The 21,387-nt window shown below is 45.2% G+C and overlaps 1 protein-coding gene across 1 annotated transcript in view; it reads right to left on the reverse strand.

Annotated features, from left to right (window-relative positions):
* Nucleotides 1–566: 566 nt before the first annotated feature.
* Nucleotides 567–21,387, reverse strand: part of T265_02204 (hypothetical protein) — a gene marked incomplete at both ends in the record, with an annotated part of 34,487 nt that continues 13,666 nt past the window's right edge. Inside the window, 3 exons of the mRNA XM_009166392.1 lie at nucleotides 567–1,894; nucleotides 10,342–12,681; nucleotides 15,825–17,302. Of these exons, the coding sequence (XP_009164656.1) occupies nucleotides 10,357–12,243 (1,887 nt within the window). The remainder of the gene's footprint in view (nucleotides 1,895–10,341; nucleotides 12,682–15,824; nucleotides 17,303–21,387) is intronic.

A 21,387-nucleotide genomic window follows, 5' to 3' on the forward strand; every position in this document is an offset into this window, starting at 1 on the left:
TAGTAAGTTCTCAACTGGGGGGCGAGATGGCCGAAGTGGTTAGAGCGCGAATTTACTGACCAGAAGGTCCATGGTTCGAACCCGACCTGACTCTCGACTTCCCCTGTCTAGGCTTGGGCAACCTGGCAGTATCCCAGCCCTCATGCTTCGCTTCCTGTGCATGGCAGCTAGGCACCGAAATGGTGCTACAGCTGAACGATTATATTATTTATTATTATTAAGTTCTCAACTGAGTAATAAAATAGTCGAGAAAACCGGATCAACTAGTTGTACGGTATTCTGGTGGGTTGAAAATCTGAGCGGTCCTCATCCTGTTCTGGCGCATTTACTGGCTAGTTCACAAGAAAAATCGAAAGGGGTGAGCTCTTGTTGGAACTTGACCATGCCGGGATCGAAACTTCAAATACCTTACATGAAACCAACATACGCCGGACATATCTGGATTATCACGCCTGAACAGTCGAATCCCTCCAAAGTTGTGCAGCGTGACCAGTTTGTAACAATAACCGAAATGCAGAACTGACTGCCCCCACCCCTAACTGAATCAATATAACAGTGATATCGGTGGAGATGCGAGATCCGATTTACGAAAAAGGAACATCACACGGACGAAAGTCAATAATAGGGACAGGTTGGGGGCTTGGGTAGACCTAAGGAAAACCTCAGTATGGTCATTACAAGATAAGACAGCTCAGATGAGGTACAGAGGAGAGGCAACAGTCCGAAAGCTGAGGTAACATTCACATGAGGCATGCTGAGACGGAACAGGCAATGAAACTGAGGGAGGAAGCCGACCACTTGGTGTATAAATATGTATAAATGCCATTGACAAACCCGGTAAAAGAGAACGATTGATCGCGGCGTGTCTATGAAGCTAGCTCTAGGTTAAGCACCATGCGGAGGCTGCCTGACTGAAATTATATAAAAAATAATACAGGAAATAATTGGATAGGGTCAAAGAGCGAAGGAGGGTCATTACGTGATGCTCTACATCTTCGGTGTTGCAGGAAAGCAAACGGAATATAGATAATGTGAATGAAGAAGATAAATGAGGTGCTATTGCACAATGAAATAACAGTATTTCCACAGTATAAAAAATAGGCGCGACGGACTAGAGGATAACATACAACTCGTGGTATGGGGATAAGGAGGGGGGTTTGTCAAACATAGGCTTCTCTTCTAATTAACTATCGAGGGATGAGCGAAACACTAGATAAGTACGGGACGGTTGCGTTAACGTGTTAGGGGACTATAACACTTGATCATCCATGGAGACCCAGGTATGTGCTATATACACATACTGTGCTATATACATAGTCTTGAGGTGACGCGGGAGGCTGACAACGATAAAACAGACCCAGTCAGCACATGATGGTCGGTTGAAAGTATGAAAGAACCGGAACTGCACGAAAGCGAAGATATGAACTGGGGAAATTGCACTGATGAATAAACATGAAGACACTTCACAGCCTTGACGGTGGGTAGGTATGGAAGGATAGAGTAAATAAAGTTGCGCATGTTAAATAAAATCGACAGAGCAGAAAAAAGAACTGTCGTTTAGTCATTACTGAGCACGTCCCCATAGTATCAAATCAGTTGTTGAAACGATAAACGAAGGTTAAATCCGACTGATCCGATCAAGAGATGCAAATGGGGATCGGTCAATTAGTTGAGTCTGAGACTGAAGGAACTGAAGTAAGAAACAGGGAGGGGTCGTTATTGGTACACAACCACAGAGAAGGGGTCCTCGGTCTGGTCTGTCGATGGTTGATTTCGTTATATTAGACAAAGCCATACAAGGCCTGAAAAAGCTGAGTTGACCAAACATGAATTTCCGGTTGGATTGACCAGCAGCGATGAGAAATGCGGTTGACAGCCCTGGATCGGCCGTGACCTGTACAAGAAACAGATGTGAGAAATGTACACAAAGTTCGGAGTCCTGTGGAGCAAAGCAACATTAAGGATGTAAGGGTAACAGCAGAAATCCTGATTAGTCACTTTCCATGCACGTTTCAATCCAAAAACTCAAAATCCCACAGGAACTCAGATTGAAAAACAATTAGTCTAGAAAAGTGGTCCTCAACCTTCCTAAAACCGTACAACTCCATTTGGCATACGACCTAAGGCTGTTTCCCACCTCACTAATATTTGAAGCATTGCGGCATTCATGGAACGGGTGCAAGTTTAGAGCACGGACGAGTGAATAGCATCACCACGTAGGGGATTTTTTATGGAACTTCTGCGGCTAGGCTATCCTGGTACGAAAGTGCATCAGTAATACAGAAAACATCAGTGAGGTGAACTTGGTTATCATAAAATGAACGAGATGGCATTCATTTGCTCCGAAAATGGACTAAATGAATATTCGAGGGCTTAAACCTGCGAAACATGTGGCTTCCATTACTACTTGAAACTGCTTTCTGGGATGTTCCCCACTGTTGCAGAGAACTGGTGTTGACTTGCTCCACGAGCGGCGACTTGCCAAAAGGCCCAGGTAAATTATCGGATGACCTGATTTTGGATAGGTTATTGATACTCCGAAAATAAATGATTGCACCCAGTTTCAGCGTAGTTTGGTCACACGATTAATCAGCCACCGACAACCTAATTTGCGCCAGATCGAATGTGCATCAGATGCACTGATGATGATTCTCAACAAGGAAAACACGTCAAAAAATGTTGTACATTCACTTGTAAGATGAAACCCACATATGGAGCTTCGAAAGTTACCTGACTACCTACCAAATCAAACAAATGGCCGAGATACAATTGTACAGCGATTACGCAAGTCCCGAAATAATTCTGGTGAGCGCCATCTGGGACTACACCACTAGTTTGGTTTTTATATTGACTGGTACTATAAAAGTAGAACTCGTCGATAAGAGATATCAGCCATGTCAGTTAAGCAGGAAACACAAATAAAATCGGAACATATCACCAGAAATGCGCCGCTGAAGTAAAGTGCTGATGGAGCATTTCTGGAGAATTACTGAGCAACGTACGCGAGATTACGAAATCGAATATAATGGGCCACCAGATATTCCAGACAAACTTGACAATTTCTACCAACATAACCAGCTAAATGTGCTTAGCGAATCCCACGTGGTTACACCTACAATTAGCTTTTGCGTGAAAGAATCAACAAGAAAAAAACAGTAATTCGTGGACAGAGGCTTCTCAGGTAAGTACTATTCTTAGTGAAACCAGCGGAGGGCATTCAGACAACTAGTTCCTGCAGTGTTCGACCATTAGCCACCTTGGTCAAGGCCTAAGGGAAACAATGAAACGTTCAAGGTAGTGTGCTACGTTGTTCACCAAAAACTGCACATGGACGGTTCACTATCCGTGTACGCATAAAAGTGAGTCACGTACTTCTGCGGGGAGTTCACGATGTCTGGTTCTTTCGTCCAGTTTACTGATTCAGTGAGTCAACAGATAGGCTTATTAGGATACGCATTTCCACCGTGTCATTCATCCGCGCTTCTCTTTTTAGGTTAGCAAGACACACACACACTTGACAGACACAGTATGAAGCGAAATGTATTCACCTGAGCTGGTTGCTTGACCAACCGTACCAGTTAAGATTGAGTCATTGACACAAACATCAAAGAACACCGGTGTATGAAGGCCACACAAGCACATCCTTAAAATGGACAAAAGAGAGGAACAGAACAGGAAAAAGGAATCAGGGATAGTCTACTGCAAACACCCGAGGAGCCTACACTCAATCACAGTCACAGTTTGAATAGAGGACGGCGGTGTAAAGTAATTAGCCGCCATATCTTCCGATACCTCAAGCCAAGCACAGGATCACCAGGGCGCCATTCTGGAGGGGCAACAGCACCAAAAGCACATGGACTTTGCGGAGCATACTTCATTTCCTTCCACTAAGTCATACATTGTCCCCCCATAGGTTTCTACCAATCCAAATTAGGCATGGAAAGCAACAGTCATCTCCGTATTAGTTGCACACGACCGAATCATCTTAGCCTGCGGTGCTAAATGTATTCCCTGAGTGAAGTACTTTCTGTTCCAAAAAAGTCCCGTTTCCTGATAATCCCACTGCGCATTAGCTTATTCCAGTCGTGTCCACCTACAGTTTTAAGCTGCCGGTGGTCTAAGGTCTGAGAATGTCTCAGGTCCTCCATCGACAGTAGCCAGGTGTTGTAGTGGCACAGCGATACAACCCGCGTTGTACCATAATACACGCCTCCTTTGAAACCCGACGGCATATTTCTTTCGATGCCAAAAGTAAGGCGGAAGCAATTCTGGCCTTTGGGATAGACGCGTTAACTTTGTCTGCTAGACCAACAACAGAGATAATGCAACCTCCGAGATATGTGAACAACTTCGAATCTCGCCAGGAATTCATAGGGGTGTGTGTAACGACTGTATGTCCAGCAGAATGGTTCTCCACAGTGTGCGAAACACATACAGGAAAGTAGAATGAAGGCTTTTCCGCTATAATTTTTGCGATTTCTTCTTCCCAGAAGTGGGAGCAGTGTAGTTTGAACATTCCGACCCTACACGGGTGTACTGGACATAACCTGCTTGCTCCGTTGCGGCGGTGAAATGGACCATCCAGGTCTTTACTGAATCTGTCTTGAACTGGGGGTGCCTCAGAAGTTCGGTCATTATATTCACGCGCTTCCAGGTGTGTGAAAGTATACGGGAATCACTTTGAAGGCCTCGCTAGAAGAGTAGTGTCCGTTAAGCACGTCTACTCTAACCATGTACGTTCCCTTTAGTCACCGATGAGATAATGTGACAAACGCTATAAGGTCTTCGAAACCCCGGTATTCAAATCTTTTCCGGTGAGAATCTTGTGGACATGGAGCGTGTAGATAGCACTGACCGAATCACTGAGGATAGACACAAAGAACAAACTCGTCATCATATCATCTTTGGCACATCTATTGCAAATCAAAGTGGAGTAACGTCTCAGAGTGTGAAACCTTTTAACGTGCCCCTAGCAATTTGCGGAGAAGCACTGGAGATCGATGAAAGCTTTGTACGCACGGGTTGTATTAGCTCTGATAGAGTGTACGACGCAGTTACTGCAGGAACCTCGAAAGCCCGAACCTAGTTTCCCGATTTGCACTACTTATGGCATCATCAGGTTCTTAGGGTTATGCGAACGGGCTACAGAAGAGGCATTGTTGTGTGGTTGTGGGACATGCGCTCCGAGGACAAATGACCTGAAGTTTCTTTAAAATGTTTATCACATATGTCTCAGAATCGTTTCTGGAGTCGGATGGCGTTGGAGTTCGTGACGGATATCTCGTTGTGAAGTGGGTACCCCAGCCATAGAAAACATTCAACATCATCAAATGTGGTGGCTAGGCAATGCACCGCGCATGGCATATAGTCCGCTGAGACTGGCATTTTCTTCTGTGCTTTCTTCGAAATGCGGAAAACTGCGAGGCGAAGAACCCATGACTTGGTAATAGTGTGTGGGAGATTACAAAGGGCTTAGACGTTTTTGGTCCAATTCGTCCCCCAAGAGAAAGTCCCCGAGACTCCGATTACACTTGGCTGGACACGCTACTGGATATGGCGGCTAAGCGATACCAGTGGTTTTGGTCGTCACAACCCCTTTTCATATTATCTGATTGGGCATTTGGAAATGCAGGAACATAAGAGTGCTTGAGAAAGGCCAGCATCAGGTCTTTTGCTATCCATCCTTTTCCTTTTTACAATCTAGGGTTTTAGGTATAAGTCGTCGTACAGTGAAACTACAGTGCCAACATTGATTTTACTGTCGCTGATGATGATGATGCATGGGATGACATTACCTGCGGGGAAGCTTTTGGAAAATCCTTCAAACACTCACGCGTTCACAACTACAGGAATACAAAGAGCATAAAGATACTCACGAACTTCTAGAGCAAACCTTGTTGCACAAGCATGTTCAGAATTGTGAATCAAACACACCCCTGAAGACAAGGAATACCACGGCTGCGAGACGCCCATATGGGTGGCGTTGCTCCAACATTTGACGGAATATGAGACACATTTCCATTTTTGGATCATCCCGTAAAACGACGTGACGTAAGTGATGCAGAAATTATACTTACAAGGTGGGTCAAGTTAATTACTCTGTGACCGTCTTACTTAATAAGCACTCCTCCAAAAAAGAAATGGGCACTATTAGCTTAATCCATTGGGTAGGAACCGTCTATTTCACCCAGATAAGGACAAGCAATGATAAATGACTTCATCACTATCCATAAACAGAGCGTGCGTTCGTCAGGACTAGCAGTTCGATGGTGCTAGCGTGTGAGAAAGCATTTCGCGTATTTATGAAGTAGTCGGAGGTTCGTAGTTCACTGCCCAAGGCCACGGACGGGTTAGTAATGTGATTGGGCAATAAAAGTGGTCTTCCAAATGGTTGTTCAGCACATAGATCCAGGTGTTATTTCCTGAGGTCAGTGAGCCATTCTAAAGTTGCTCATTTTGCCTACAGGCGGCGTTCTTGGGTCTGTCATGTATATCCATTGCAACAGCTTACACCAATTTCAAGAGTTTCGTCGTACCAACAAACCTTTAGCTTTTTAGACCCACCAGTCTACTCGATGCACGCAGATTCTCCCTGACATCAAATGATTCATTGAGTTGTATTGTACTCTCAACCAGTAGGAACACATGTCCGAAGTTCCAGGAAGTTTAGAATTTTGATCAAAATCCAGTGTTGCAGTTAGTTGTGCCGAATAGCGCTCAACGTCCTTCAGAGTTGCAGATGATACTCTCCAACAAGACTGAACATCAGGGGTTGTTTTGTCCAAAAGCGACTTCAGCAGGTGGTTTTGATAAGCTCGTTTCATATTGGGGCCAGAAAGCTCCTTAATGGCAAAGTAGACAAATCTTGTGCGCCCCAAAAATCACAACAAGTAACAACGGATAGGCGCGTGAGGGAAATCCACATAGGTGTTTCAGAACATTCGGTGATCAGTAATTTATTCACTAAACCTATGGTTAATGGCGATGTAGTTTGTTTGTGTTGGAGGTTGGCTGGCACATCGGGAACACCATGTGACCAAGCGATTCCAATGGTTTCGGTCAGGATACGATGTTCGTGTTCACCGTTGACCATGCGTCTCGAGAATGCCCAAGTGGTTAAAGCGCGAATTTACTGGCCAGAAGGTTCGTGGTTCGAGCCCGCCTCTGCCTATCGGCATGGGCAACCTGGCAGTATCCCAGCCCTCATGCAACCTTCCAGTGGCATGGCACTCAGGCACCGAAAGGGTACTACAGCTGAACGATTATTTTATTTATTGTTATGCATTTCGATTCCAGTCCAATGGACCACCCGATTGGGCCTGAGCAGTGTTAAGCTTACTTACTTGCACTGGTAACAACAACAACAAAGCGCTCAAAGTGCTGTAAATAATAACATATAATAAACGTTCAGCTGTAACACCCTTTCGGCGCTTAGATCTAATGTACCTTTGCCATTTGAGAGACATGACAAATCACTAGAAAGCGAGTCAACGGTATAAGCTTGATGTTCTCAGCTGTAACCCCTTTCGGCGCTTAGATCTAATGTACCTTTGCCATTTGAGAGACATGACAAATCACTAGAAAGCGAGTCAACGGTATAAGCTTGATGTTCAGTTGGTTTCAGTGTGAATGTCGACGGCTACCGAAAGAAACATATCAGTGGAGTTTGTGGCAGTAGAGTTACACATACGTAACGCAGCTAATGAAAACGGGCGATGAGCGGATCTGCCAGTCTTCAAGAATGGACAACGAGGATGTTGCCAACAAGGACGGGAGAACGGAAATATGACAGAGGGGAAAAGGTGTATTTTCGATAACCAACCCGGCTTTGCTCAGCAAGTAAACTGATTTGCTGAGGACACCACGTGAAAGCCTATGTAGGGTGAAGTTAGTTGTAAAGGTGCGATCCATTATTCTAAGAGGGCTACAATATTGCTATGGTACCCAAGTCCAGTAAGATGGATGATTGAGGTCCACAACAGAAGTCTTTGGCTCCAAGCCTAGCAGCAGTCTAAGTTTTCAAGTAACAAGTCGTCACACAGCCCTAACCCCCAGCCTGAATGACAGACTGTTAGTCAGGCATCTACTAACTTAATAACCTGTAGGTCATACAATGCAACTAGCTTCCTTCATTCACCAGCTGCACCTTGTCAAAGATGTGTTACGTGTTTCACGTGGGCAATCAAGTTTTAAGGCCATGCAGCCTCCATAGAACACCGCGGGTGAACCACAAGACGTAGTGAAACAAAACACATTTCATTTTCCCAACTGTTTCCGCGATTGGGCTTAATCCAGTGATTCTTCCATTGTTAGAAGTTGCCTGCGGCAGAGTTACATGAAGATTGGCGTGGATTCCATTAATGTATTCGTCATTTGCCAGTAGGTGTTGCAATCAAGTACAGGACACATCAGGGGACAACAAAAGCTTGCTAAGATCAACGTTAACCATGAATGTCCAGAGCATTTTTTTTTAAAATTGGTTGGTTGGCGTCTGCATCATGAATGTCCAAACATTTTTTTTTAAAATTGGTTGGTTGGCGTCTGCATCCGTCCATGGACCGGTTAGGGCAGTTAGTCAAAAACTATAAGAGGATACGAGCACACTGCTAGATACCAGTGGAAGATAACGTGTTCTTTAGTGAGCAGCGACCAAAAGGAACCCCCGACTGTGGCTTGATGTATTTGAATGTTAAGATTCTAATATCAATGGGAGTGTCCCTACATTAAATATGCCTCCACTATTAGAGTTCATTTTTTCTATAATGCGCGAGGCTTGAGGAACCAGCACCAACTATAAAGCATCGAGTTCGTATTGGACGGCTGCGCAAACAATCATCTGCAGCACTGAGTCTTTTCAGGCCACTTGACAAAGACGGTAAGATACAGGTAGCGGAGTTCGCTACACGTCCCTTGCTGCAGCTCCTGGTAATAATTTGCATTTGACCGGACCCATTTGCATATGTGATCGAAAATAAAAAATCGATATCCACAGGCATTCATGGGCCGGTAGTGTTGGCGACAGCACTTTTTAAACACATCTAGACACAGAAAAAAGTAGGCACCGAAATCTGATTTGAACTTACGAGGTTTGGTGCAAACACGTTGATACACATTCAGAAGCGACTCTGGCAAGTACTTTAAATTCAGCCAACGAATGTTCCTTGTGATTGGAACCGACAGTTAGAACTGTCATGGGCATTTCGTTTTTAACACCTTAGGTGCCATTAGAATGGTGATTCCACAAGAAATGAAGACAAGATGAGCGCAATAAAGTCAACTACAAATAACTACTGTTAAATAGCTTGGGGGGAATGAACAGCGAAAATCATCACCCTCGGTGCCATACGAATGGTGGTATATCAACTCTGCATGTCTTAACTAGGCAAAATAGACCTATACTTGTACACAGTAATTCAACGACCCAGATATCCTAGTCGGCAAACTGCTGGGTGAAAATTCCGTAGGTAGGTCAACTAGTACGATGCAGAGATTCATTTTGCCCAGTCGATAAGCTTCCTTGGAGCCCCTTTCGCATAACCAGACAGAGGGTGGAAAGAAGACAAGGGGCTCAAGCAATGACTTGGCAGAGAAGTATCAAAGCCATTACCTGCAAACTCAGCTGAGCCGTCATTCCTGTCTCCTTGGACCGAACTCCAAGATGGGACACATCGGACCCATTGACAAACATATGCACGAGTTCAATAGCTCGCGTGCATCCAGGCTGCTGCCTCTAATGCATACGTTTCTCTGCCGATTTTCCCTATGAAAAATTCGCTTACACTAAGGAATTCACGCATCAATTATATCAACTAAAGCCCTCATTGCGTAGCTACATACCTCTCAATCTCCAGATCACCGGTTAACAAAACAGGGGCGGCCATAACCACTGTACAATACGCAAGTGGTTTTTAGAAATGAAGATGAGGACAGTCGATTCGGAAAGTGAATCTATCTTAGGTGGTCGGCTCCACAGGACTGTTGAACGGTGACCAACAAGTTCTAGTCTGATGGCCGTTTTACCCTTATGCAATCATTCCAAGCAAACCATTAGTTTCTTGATGTGAATGAGGTACGCCAACCATTTAACTTGCTATTTGTAGTAATCTTAGTGGTCCACAATCGCTAAGACTGCATATGTGGCGTCGCTCTACCATAACCTTCTCAGAAGTCAGTTACAGATACATGTATGACTACACTCTCAAAAGGTCAAGTATCAATACAAGCAAATGTTTCAGAAAAGCAGCTTCCACAGGAATACTTGCATAAAAATCAAGGCTGAAAGCGACTAGCGAGTCAGGAGTGCCAGCCCAAAACCTGAAAACTGTATAATAAAAAACTCACCCAGGTAATATCAAGTCATCGTCTGTGAGTCTTCACATGCCGATGTAAGTTCCCTAACTGAGCGAACGCCTTCATACACTGAGGACAACGATATGGCTTTTCACCAGTATGTGTGCGAATATGAGCGCGTAAATGATCCTTTTGTGGGAAGGCTTTGGGACAATATCTGCAAGGGTACGGTCTTTCTCCGGTGTGAGTACGAATGTGAGCCTGTAGATTGTCTTTCCTTTCGCAAGATTTAGGACAATAAGGACACTGATGCCGTCTGCGACTGGAGTTCGAATTCGAAGAAGAAGTGCTTTTCGTCGTGACAGTTGCATCAGCTAGATTGATCGCCGGAGCCTGCGATACCAGTGTTGACGAGCTGCTGGAAGTAGCTGACGTTACTAGTTGTGCTAGCCTACTATCCTGGGAGCCAACGGGTTGTACCGAAGTGGCAACAGGATTCTTCAAAGATGCTAAGGGCACAGCACAAGGTCTAGAGGAAAGTAAATTATCCGCAGATGGTAGAACAATGGGTTGTTTTGAAGTTTGCGTATCACCAACTTTTACGTTCTCCGTGTCAGTACGTGCAACCACCGGCAAAGTGGCCTCAGTAGTCACATCACTTGATGAAACAGAAGGGCTTAAGAGGGATACTAGGGCAGAATTACACGGCGAAAAAGCAGACACAGACTGAGTGACTTCTGGAGCCATGAAATTTGTTTTCGTCGGCCGAGGAGGCATAGTAGAGTAAAACGACAGACAAGATGAAGATGAAAGTGAAGAGGCGAGTGTGGTTAACTGAGTCAAAAAGGTTTGTGTATTTGCTTGAAGGTGATTGGATGGATTGTTGACAACAGGGGACCACGGTAATTGCATCACAATAGATGGTAGTGTAACTTCTGGAAGAGCTGACAAAGGAAGATTGTTCTGATTTAGGGAAACAGGGTGAGTTAGTAGCGGAGGTAAGGAGTGTGCAACCTGCTGCGTGCACGACTGACCAACTTCTTGCTGGACATAAGCCATAGACGTCAAGCTGTTCGAACTAATCAATGGTTCAATGCCTTGGCGCCCAAAAGCGGTTAAAAGAGATGGGTTAGTAGCGACTGAATTCGCGTTACATTGGGATGATTGGATGTTCACAGAATTGGAAGGAGGAAACCATAGTGGTGTTTCAGGCATACCAATAGAACTGGGTATCATAGAAGGGATAAAAAAAAGATTGGTAGGGTCTGAAAGGGGCTTCTGTACTGCATTCGGTGACAGAACTAACGTCACTCCAGATTGTGGAGTGGAGCCAATACCCACAGTCGGAGATTCTGGTTTAACAATCACTTTCGGGGATCGTAGAAGAAATAAGTGAGTAGACATAGGAAGGGAAAAAGGTTGAGGAGATGCAGAAAGTCCATTGTTTGTTGAGACAGGATAAACACCATTGTTCACAGCTGAAGGGGCAAGATATGAGGGAATACTTGGAACGACAACCAAGGAAGTAGGTGCAGTAGAAGATGCAACCTCCAGTCGGTGCTGAAAGGGCGGCGGAGGGTTTAGCGAATTAGGGACGGTAGACTTAGGCGCATCCGAGCTTCCTAATTCCGGAAGCAAAACTATTGGGTTTTGGGATCCGGTTGAGGAAGCGATGTTCGTGTGTGAGCTTACGTTAGCAATACTACTCGTGTTACCAAATAGAGCACTAGCCGTCTGGTTCTTTAAATTCAGTAAAATAGACATGCCTGGACGGAGAGCAGGTAGAGAATTCAAAAGTTGTAGAGTAAGGTGACCTGCGGTACAGTTTGCCGCTGGAGCCGACGGTTGTTGAGGTAGCCCCTGGTTGGTAGTTCTGTTTGGAAGAGGTATTATTACTGAAATCGGCCGAGTTCCGGATGAAGACATCGAACTATTGGACAGGTCTGAGGGCATTACAGCTGAATGTGGAAGTGAGAAAATTTGGCCCCCACCATTTGAAAGGGACTTGATATTCTGGAGGCAAGTTCCGGGCACGTTAGAGGGCGCTGGAGCCTTGGTCACACTAGAAACTGAACAGACATCCGCCGGCACAAGACACTGCTGGTGAGTACTGGCAGGGGTATTCAGTTGCACCGGCGAGGGGTCAGATAAGTTGAAGGTGTCTTTAGTACACACAATCACTGACTGAAGTGGAGGAAGCGCAGTTCCCGAAACTGCTGCTCCCGTTGGGATGGGAGATGCCTCACGCTGTGTGCCGTTCACGGGCTCAGCAGAAGTATGTACTGCTCTGTTGTTATGCAAAGAATGCACGGATTCAGTGTCAGGTCGCTGTGTGCTGTTTAGGAGACATACTCGACGGGCCAATCTAGAGTCGTGACCAGCGAGTGAAATCTGAAGATGTAAAGTAGGGAAAGAAAGACGTGAATGACCGACCCCACATGTAGTTATATGTAGTTATACGACACATTGCAGAGGTTTCCCTCAACCCACCTTTTTTCTCAACTAGTGGCTGAAAGAATACTTGCGTGTGGTTAACCAATTATTGACTTTGAAATAGGGTACAATAGGGATACCCTCAATCAAGACGGTATAAAGTATCTGATATACTTAGATTTATCTACTCAAACACATGGTCACTACGGCGCGCAGTCAGTGCAGCGCAGTTCATCAGCTTATGTACCAAGGGCAAGTTAGTTCCAGCTGGTACAGTTTCAGTCAACGGATTATTTCCCCATTCATTCGCTTACTCCGCCGATATATTATCCTGATGTCTCTGCGCAGCTGACCTACTTACCCATGCGCGTTCGTGTTCCGTTTGCTGAACCTGTTTATCCTGATCTGCGCAGCTGACCTACTTACCCATGCGCGTTCGTGTTCCGTTTGCTGAACCTGTCTTGACCTGTTTTCTCGTGAATTCCGTGTGCTCACATCGCCAATGAGAATCACGAGACTACCGTCAGAGAGGACGACCGGAACCCGCGCTGCTGGGTCAACGTTCCGGTCACCGCTCTTTCGTGTGCGGACGGTGACATTGCACTATGCCAGTCAATAAAAAAACTTGTGCAATTGTTGACGCTACGAACGTGATAATTGCGGTTTGTTATGTGAATTAGCATTGTGTATCTTTGTGTAAATAGTACCGGAGAATTTCGAACCCAACTCACCCTCTTGCTATTCGGGACCATCGAACCTACGCGTCACTCAACATGGAAAATATGATAGATACAGTCAAACACTGAAGAAAGTTGGCTCGCACTGCGTTCTGCTCTGAGGAAACGGGAAAGTGGGTAGCAGTAAAGGAAATAGCTCTGATGGACGATTGCCACTGTGCGCGTGATCGGGCCATGTCTGCCATTGATGTCTGTCATTGATGAGTAATGGGCTCAGTCCTTGTTAAAAGGCAGCGACAGTCGTCAACCTGGCTGAGTTTTCTGGTTACTGTTTCGTATTTCGTTGCCAAATCATAAACTGCCTGCCTAGGTCACTTCCACACAGTACAGCGCTGGGGAGAGTGAAAAGTCCTACGATCCTCTTACATGTGGAGTAAATGTCCCAATCAGCGTAACCTATGGAACACGCACACACTGGTGCATGCATGACCCTGCCCTGTCTCACAAATGAGCGCTACCGCCCACTTGACCAGTAGAAGCCATGGTAAAAACATCGATTTCATGAAAAGTATAATTGAGTTCTAAATAATCCTGTGGAACGGAAAAGTGGCAACCTTGAGAAAACAGTCCTTCTAAAGATCTACCTATTCGTGTGACCATAGTGAGTTACTAAACAATAAAACCATGTTCCAAACTTTTACATAAACGTTGATATTTACATCAAGACTGCCATAAATCTACAACCTCTCAGAACCAGATCCATACTGTTTTGATACTGGGCATTGGTAACAGTTGTAACGAGGCATACTACACGGCTTATTCAATCATCATCAAGTAAAATGAAGTATCTGGACATACGATACCGCGCCATTAAAAGCAAAGGTACCGACATTTTCCCATAGTATGAATGCGCAAGTGGAACTTCAAAGCACACACTTCGTGAAAGACAATATTTCAACAAGAATTTAGGCGGGTACCTGTGCTTTCCCTGTAGACTGACTTGACAACCTGGACCACAATACTACTGTTACTAGTGGCTTTTCGATAGAAGCTTTCTTAGCCAAGAGGACTCAAAAGCTATATCCACTCTCTTAGCACCGCGTGTAACAGATATAATCGTTGGATAAGGCAGTTGGGAACTTGCATCCACGATGACGGAGGTAACAGAAGTCACGGACAGTGCTACCATAAAGATGAAATAGACACTTGAGGAGAGGAACCGCGTAATGCTGTCCGACAACCGTTCGATGATTCAACGAAGCTCTAAAGCACTACCGCAAGATAAAATGTCGTGATAAATGCTACTATGCTTCAGATTAAGTGCCGACCAAAAAAGCGTAATTCCAGGATATCCAGCTAACGTTCCCGGACAAGGCTTCAACAGTGCTGGTAAAATTTGCCGCGGAAGCCGACAGAATCATCTGGATGACAACACTGCTGCGAGGATATTTCTTCTTGCTAGAAAGAAGGCACAAATCCGCCCGAGAATGTTTCAGTGTATACCTACGGGGGAGTCCTAGCAGCGAAAATCAATTCCACGTGGTCGCCAAAGTGTTCAATTTCAAGGCTCGATAGTTATTTACAGTGAAAAGCATGTACTGCATACTTGCACCCTGGTGAGTCACACTGCGTCTCTCCACAACAAGCGCCGACACAAACCGTTCGTTATTTAATCCACTGGAAGGGGTTGCACGTAATGGAATCACAGCTGTTGCTCATAACCGTTTTAGGTTAGTCATTATTCACACGATGGTCAAGCAAAATAATGTCGGCAAAACAGTGGCCGATAACTATAATGGGTGTACTGCGATTAATGGACATGAAAAGATTCTACTCGGAACTTCGTTGTGCATACTTTATTTTTACTCTAACTGAACGCGAGTTGGGATAAAGCTGGGTGAGTACAACTGGCAGCTAGGTCTACAGTGATCAAGAGTTGAAATTATCATAGTACGTACTTTTCGGACAGTGCAAAAAAGACGATTCCCAGCAAAACATCACAAGGCAAAAGCAATGATGAGTTTAATTCCAGCAACTGATTTCAAATAAGGCAGTGTCTGCTTGCAAGCCAAGGAATAATTGGGATTTTCCATGCTAGTCCGAGAGCCATCGTAAGCTATTAACCACGGTAAAATCTTTATGGTTAAGTTATGACCAGGGCATTACAACTCAGCCACTATAGCTACGCTACCTTGACGTTAACGGAATACTTAAGACCGCGGTTTGTTACAAGGATACAAAGTTGGGTGCATTGTCAGAATTTAGCTTAACCCAGCTTCATCGTAAGGTGACACCAATAGCATTTTTAACAGGTCGATGAGCTAGCGATGTCATGCTTATTCGTAACAGAAATGCTATAGACGTCCATTCCTCGGCAACTTGGACCAGGAGTGCAGAGCCAGATATGTGAGAAAAGCAGTACGTTTAAATCTGTAAACGCGAGCTGCTTGAAAGACACAAAGCACCAACCTGGGCAGGATTTTCAAATGGGACAGTAAGACTCCGAACGGACAAGATTGAAGATGCTGACTGGTTTTGTGGAACGGGAAGACTTTGATGAGACAGGGGTATGGTGGGAAGACGATACTGTTCAATCATTGAGTCAAACTGCCCCACAGACGATGGGTTCTCTGAACAGGATGAAAACCCGTCCGTCGCTTGGGCGGTACCATCCGAGAAACGAAGAATCTGGTTAGTTGGCGTAAGAACGTCTATTTTTCGGCTGACCACAGGGGTTTGGAGATGTGGAGAAATACACCCAGTAGATATAAGTGCATTCTTCATCAAACGAAGATCAGACTCGTGGTGCAATACTGTCTTAGTGGAGTGAAGTGAGTCGGATAACCGGCGAGTCTGTTTTTCAAACGAACTTGGCGAAGCTGAAAAGCTGTCAACAGGAGCAGAATCGGGTAACAATAACGTGGTCGAACAATCTACATGCGACGCTGAGGACATGGGAGGCGGAGATTGCACAACAGAGTAGAGAGGCGTCGAGTCGTGTGGCTTGGTCGATGACGCGTACATTTCGTCAACAACTTTGGATGGGGGAGAGAAATAGCTTTTCGCGAAGTCAGAGTCTACAAAATCATCCGTGCTGTTTACAGTAGGCTCAGGTGATAAAGATGGCGGCCGCATGTTATCTGACATTTGTGAAGACACCAACGAGGGGGGCTGTAGTATCGGCAAACAAAGTGAAGTCAGTCGAGCTTCGTGATCAAGGTCATCCATATCCGAATCGGTAACGGAAACTGCGTCCGCCATCTCACCCGCAATCCTTAATGTAGACTCACTAACGAATTGTACAAGTTCATTCGGAACAATATCTGTCTCCTCATCTTCTTGCAGTGGAAGCGACGTATCTGGGTCAGTGCAGTCAACAGTACTGACAACCCGGTTCTCGTCGTGTAACTGAATATCAGATGGACTGGACTCACAAGAGGTGGTCGGATCACAAGAAAACGAGTTGAAGTCGCTGAATGGGCCTGAAATGAGAGTAGATGGGAAGTCGGCCAAATCCATCGCGGAAGAAGACGAGGTCTCAAACGAGTTGTCCAGGTTAACGTGCCCGTTACCATGGTGGAATGAATCGGAGTAGTGTGAACTAGGTGTTGTGTCGGTGCTGTAGGCGCTATGAGAACAGGTGGCCTCGATCCCATCTCCACACCGGTTCAGGGTGCCAGTCAGGATGGGAGACGTGTGTGAGTGTAACGGAACTTTGCTGAAAATCTCCTGCATACCGGGTATACCGAACGCAGAAGAAGACTGTTGCGGTGATAGTACAAACACAGAACGTTCGTACTCATTGGAGAAACCCAGCTCCTCAACTATATCATTCATCTGACGACCGGATCAATACAAACGTAACCACGATCGGCAGCAAACGTTGTGCTATTTGATGTCACCTGGAAAACATGAAAGATTACTAGTAAGTAAGCATCAACGGTAAAACACACACAACGACACCTCAGAAACATCAGATACATTCAAGAATCCGATCGTAAAATTTCTTGCATCAAAAAAAAACGTTCAGCTGTGGTACCCTTCCGGGGCCTAGCTGCCATGCCGCCCGAAGGAAGCACGAGGACTGGGATACTGCCAAGTTGGCCAAGCCTAGACAGGGGAAGTCGAGAGGCAAAGGTCGAGTTCCAACCACGGACCTTCCGGTTAGTAAATTCGCGCTCTAACCACTTGGACCATCTCGCCCCCATTGCATCAAAAAGTGCTAGACCAAATCAACCAGACACTACTGTTGGTCTCGGGGGTTCTTCTAGCTGCTTCAATGAGGTACTCCCACACATCACACCTTTACTAATGAATAGATATAGTGGTGTCTGGGATAACAGGTAATTGAGTTTCTGGAGAGTTCCCAGAAGAGGATTTCATGAGACTAACACCCACCAAAGCGACTTTTCGTGTCAGAAGAACAGTACTGATCCAACACAAACACCTGTGGAAACACTCAACTTGAAAACAGTGACCCCAATTAAAACATGCGCTTAGGTTTCGAAAGGGTGATCACATCATAATTGCAACATGATTGCATGGTCCATAAATAAACCTATAGCTAGGAAACTTTTCTGGTGAGAGAAACCATTCATCACGAAGAGAGGAACATGGAGAGTACATAAGTCTGATCGGACCTGGATTTTCAGCAGTTGTTACCGAAACACCGAAGTATGCCACTTTTTTGCGGACAAACAAAAAGGAAGATAGAGTCCGAGAGGAGTAAAATATGAGGCAAACTTCCGTCCCCATCAATCATTTTCATTGCATGTAGGCCTCAGGCAGTACCACTATGCTAGTATCGATACGCACATGTCACATCCGATAATGTGAATAACTATACCGAGTCGGAATATTTAAACAGAATATGTCCTGGTGCAACTAAAAAAGTTTCGAAATCATGAAAAAATTATAAAGTCAAGATCAAAAGCAGTGCAATGCGGAGTCACAAACATAAGTCTAACCGTGTTAAGGAAAATAATGAGAATCACTCAGCTGTAACACTTTTTCGGTGGTGCCACCAGAGGGGAACACGAGAAGTGAGATACTATCAGGTTACCCAAGCCTAGACGATACCCGAAAATTGAACCGCGGACCTTACAGTCCGTAAGTTTGCACCTTGACGATTGAGCTATTTCGAGCTCAAGGTTCAAAAACGTTCAATCCGGTTTCGATAACCATTCGTGTTTAACATTGAAGGTTCAAAACACGTCTAGCAGTAAACACAAAAAATGTCATCGGAACCAAATATTATGGGGAACACGGAAGTGAGATACTATCAGGTTACCCAAGCCTAGACGATACCCGAAAATTGAACCGCGGACCTTACAGTCCGTAAGTTTGCACCTTGACGATTGAGCTATTTCGAGCTCAAGGTTCAAAAACGTTCAATCCGGTTTCGATAACCATTCGTGTTTAACATTGAAGGTTCAAAACACGTCTAGCAGTAAACACAAAAAATGTCATCGGAACCAAATATTATAAAAGAGCCCTTGTGGTCCGGGCTGTTCATACCGTGACCAGGTTGTTCGCAGAGCTTAGATGCTGTTGCCTAGTTTCGATAGCCAGGTGAAGAACCCCAATAACATCACATGACACAATGATCTCGCATCAACCGGTGATTCAAAGCTCCAAACAAAACTCCGGAGCCCAACAGGCAACTCAGCTGGCAATTACATCTTACCGAAGACCCCGGACATCACTAAAACTTGCGTAAACGTGGACGTTCGACAACCGAAATTCAGAGGGTTAAATTCCTGACACAAAGATGTATCCGAACTACTCATATGAAAGAAGTAATGTGAGTAGTTAGAGAAACGTCATGCAAGAGAAGTGTCCTGCAGGGTGTCGTGGCATCTCCGATCGCTGAGACAAGGTCAGATAGTGTGAAGCCTCCACGCAAGACTCTAAAGATCGCAAGAAGGACGAGCGTACCACGATCATTAGGGTGATGATTTTCTACGGACGTAGCTCTGATCATGCCATTGTGCAGACACGAGTACCCTTCGCTTTCTGCCAGAATTACGCATGCTAGAACCGAGCAACTCCATCTATTAACTTCAAGTTTCAGAAACTCAGAAATATCGAGCTGGTCTGGCTGGAAAGCCGCTTGAAAAGCACAATTATGCAGATGACGAAGACCGCTTGGAGATTGGACGGAATCGGGTTAAAGAAGCTATCCTCTCAGTTTTCAGAATCGTCTGCCTAAGCCATCCAGAACGATTAAGAGAAAAGTGGATATCGTCGAGGTCAGCAGGTATCTTTTCTGCCAGAAAATCCATGCCAGAAACTCACAACTCTGATGCCACACGGAGATCCCCCAAAAACTAGAAAATCAGCAGCTTAAAGAATGACACATAAAGCTACTGGATTCTGAGAGTCCGAGAGATGGAGAAGGCTTTCGCTGCAAGCAACAGTCGCACCCCATTTCATCAGTTTATTTGGCCAAAAGAGAATAAGTGCTGGCGCAACGACATGCGAGAAAGACGGGACGGCAATTCACTCACAGATTCGTTGTCTTGAGCGACGGGTTGAACACCTCAGAGAACAGTTCAGCTGGCTTTTTTCAACACAGCGACTGGAAGAACCCATCGGACCGGAATGGAACATCAACACCAGCCCACCACAGACAAAAATCCTGGTGTACAGTCTGACAACCATACTGCGGAACATTTGTGACGAAAAGAGAATACTAGTGAAACGGAGCACGATAGTGATCCCAGTCTTCAAAAAGGGCACAAGAACGTCATGCCAAAACCATCGTGGTATCAACCTTCGTTGCGGCTAAGGTGCTCCCTAAAATTATTTTGCGGCTGATAGATTATCGCGAGACAGATTAGTGAGAATACGGAGGATTTCGTCCCGGACGAGGACGCACCAACCGTACCTATAGACAAGCCTATAGACAAGTTTTTGAGCAGTGTCACTCATTCAAACGTCCCACGTTGAGTGTTTTCCTTGATCTGAAATTTGCTTTCGACTTTATAAATCGTCAGAAACTTTGGTGGTATCTAGTGAACAAGGGTGCCCCTTTGAAATCTATATCCCACATGAGGATATTGTATGACGACTCCTGTGACCGAATGCAATTATATGGGAAGTTTTCATCTGTGTTAACCATACCCAGTGGTGTAAGTGTTACACACTCACGCATTTGGTTATCGACTTTGCTACTGATGTCCTATTTGAAATCTATTTGCCTGATTCCGAAGCCTCGAGGGTCGAAACGCTCTAGGAACGTTCCCTCAGACATTGAACATGTGGATCATATTGCTGCCTTGGTCCAGATCCAAAAGTTGAAGCTCATTAATCCAATCAGGACCCAGGAGATCAAGGCCTGTATAGCTCGTGAGTTAGCACGAATCACTGAGTTGAATCCCCTTGAACGTTACGGAACAGTTAAGCTTTCCGGTCAGTTTGAGGCTTACACCAGATGTATTACGAACGGTGCACTTTGTAGGTTACACTGGTGGCCTTCCAATTACGTTCCAGGTTCGATTTGAAATCAGAGTAAGGTCAGAACCTGTATCAAGTTGGAGGGTAAGCGGTGTGCGATTGATACATACTGTGACGATCGGGTGATTTCATCCTGAATGTAGCGGTCATGGCCACTGCCTGCGCCCATTGGTCGGGTCGGTGTTTGCGCGAGCTCCTGATGTTGTCTCTGCAGCATTCTTCTTTGTGACCCTTCCGACTGCACTTAATGCATCTGTGGTTCCGGTAGGGACGGTGGCGTAAATAGGGCCATTTTCCACAAAAGCAACATGGTATGGGCGGTCCTCTTGAAGTTCGTTTAGAATTTGGTTTCCTTTTGGAAGTTACTTTGCATACCATATCCGGCTGAGAATTTGGAATGTCCAAACATTACTGCATCAGGCTTGAGATTGATAACATGCTGGCATTCGGTGGTAAGTTTCCGAAGCGTCAACTCTGGATCCTGTTCAATTCGATTCAGTAACTGGGTCCGAATATCTGCATCGTATGG

Source organism: Opisthorchis viverrini (genome assembly GCF_000715545.1).
Source record: "Opisthorchis viverrini unplaced genomic scaffold opera_v5_27, whole genome shotgun sequence".
NCBI classification, from domain to species: Eukaryota; Metazoa; Platyhelminthes; class Trematoda; order Opisthorchiida; family Opisthorchiidae; genus Opisthorchis; species Opisthorchis viverrini.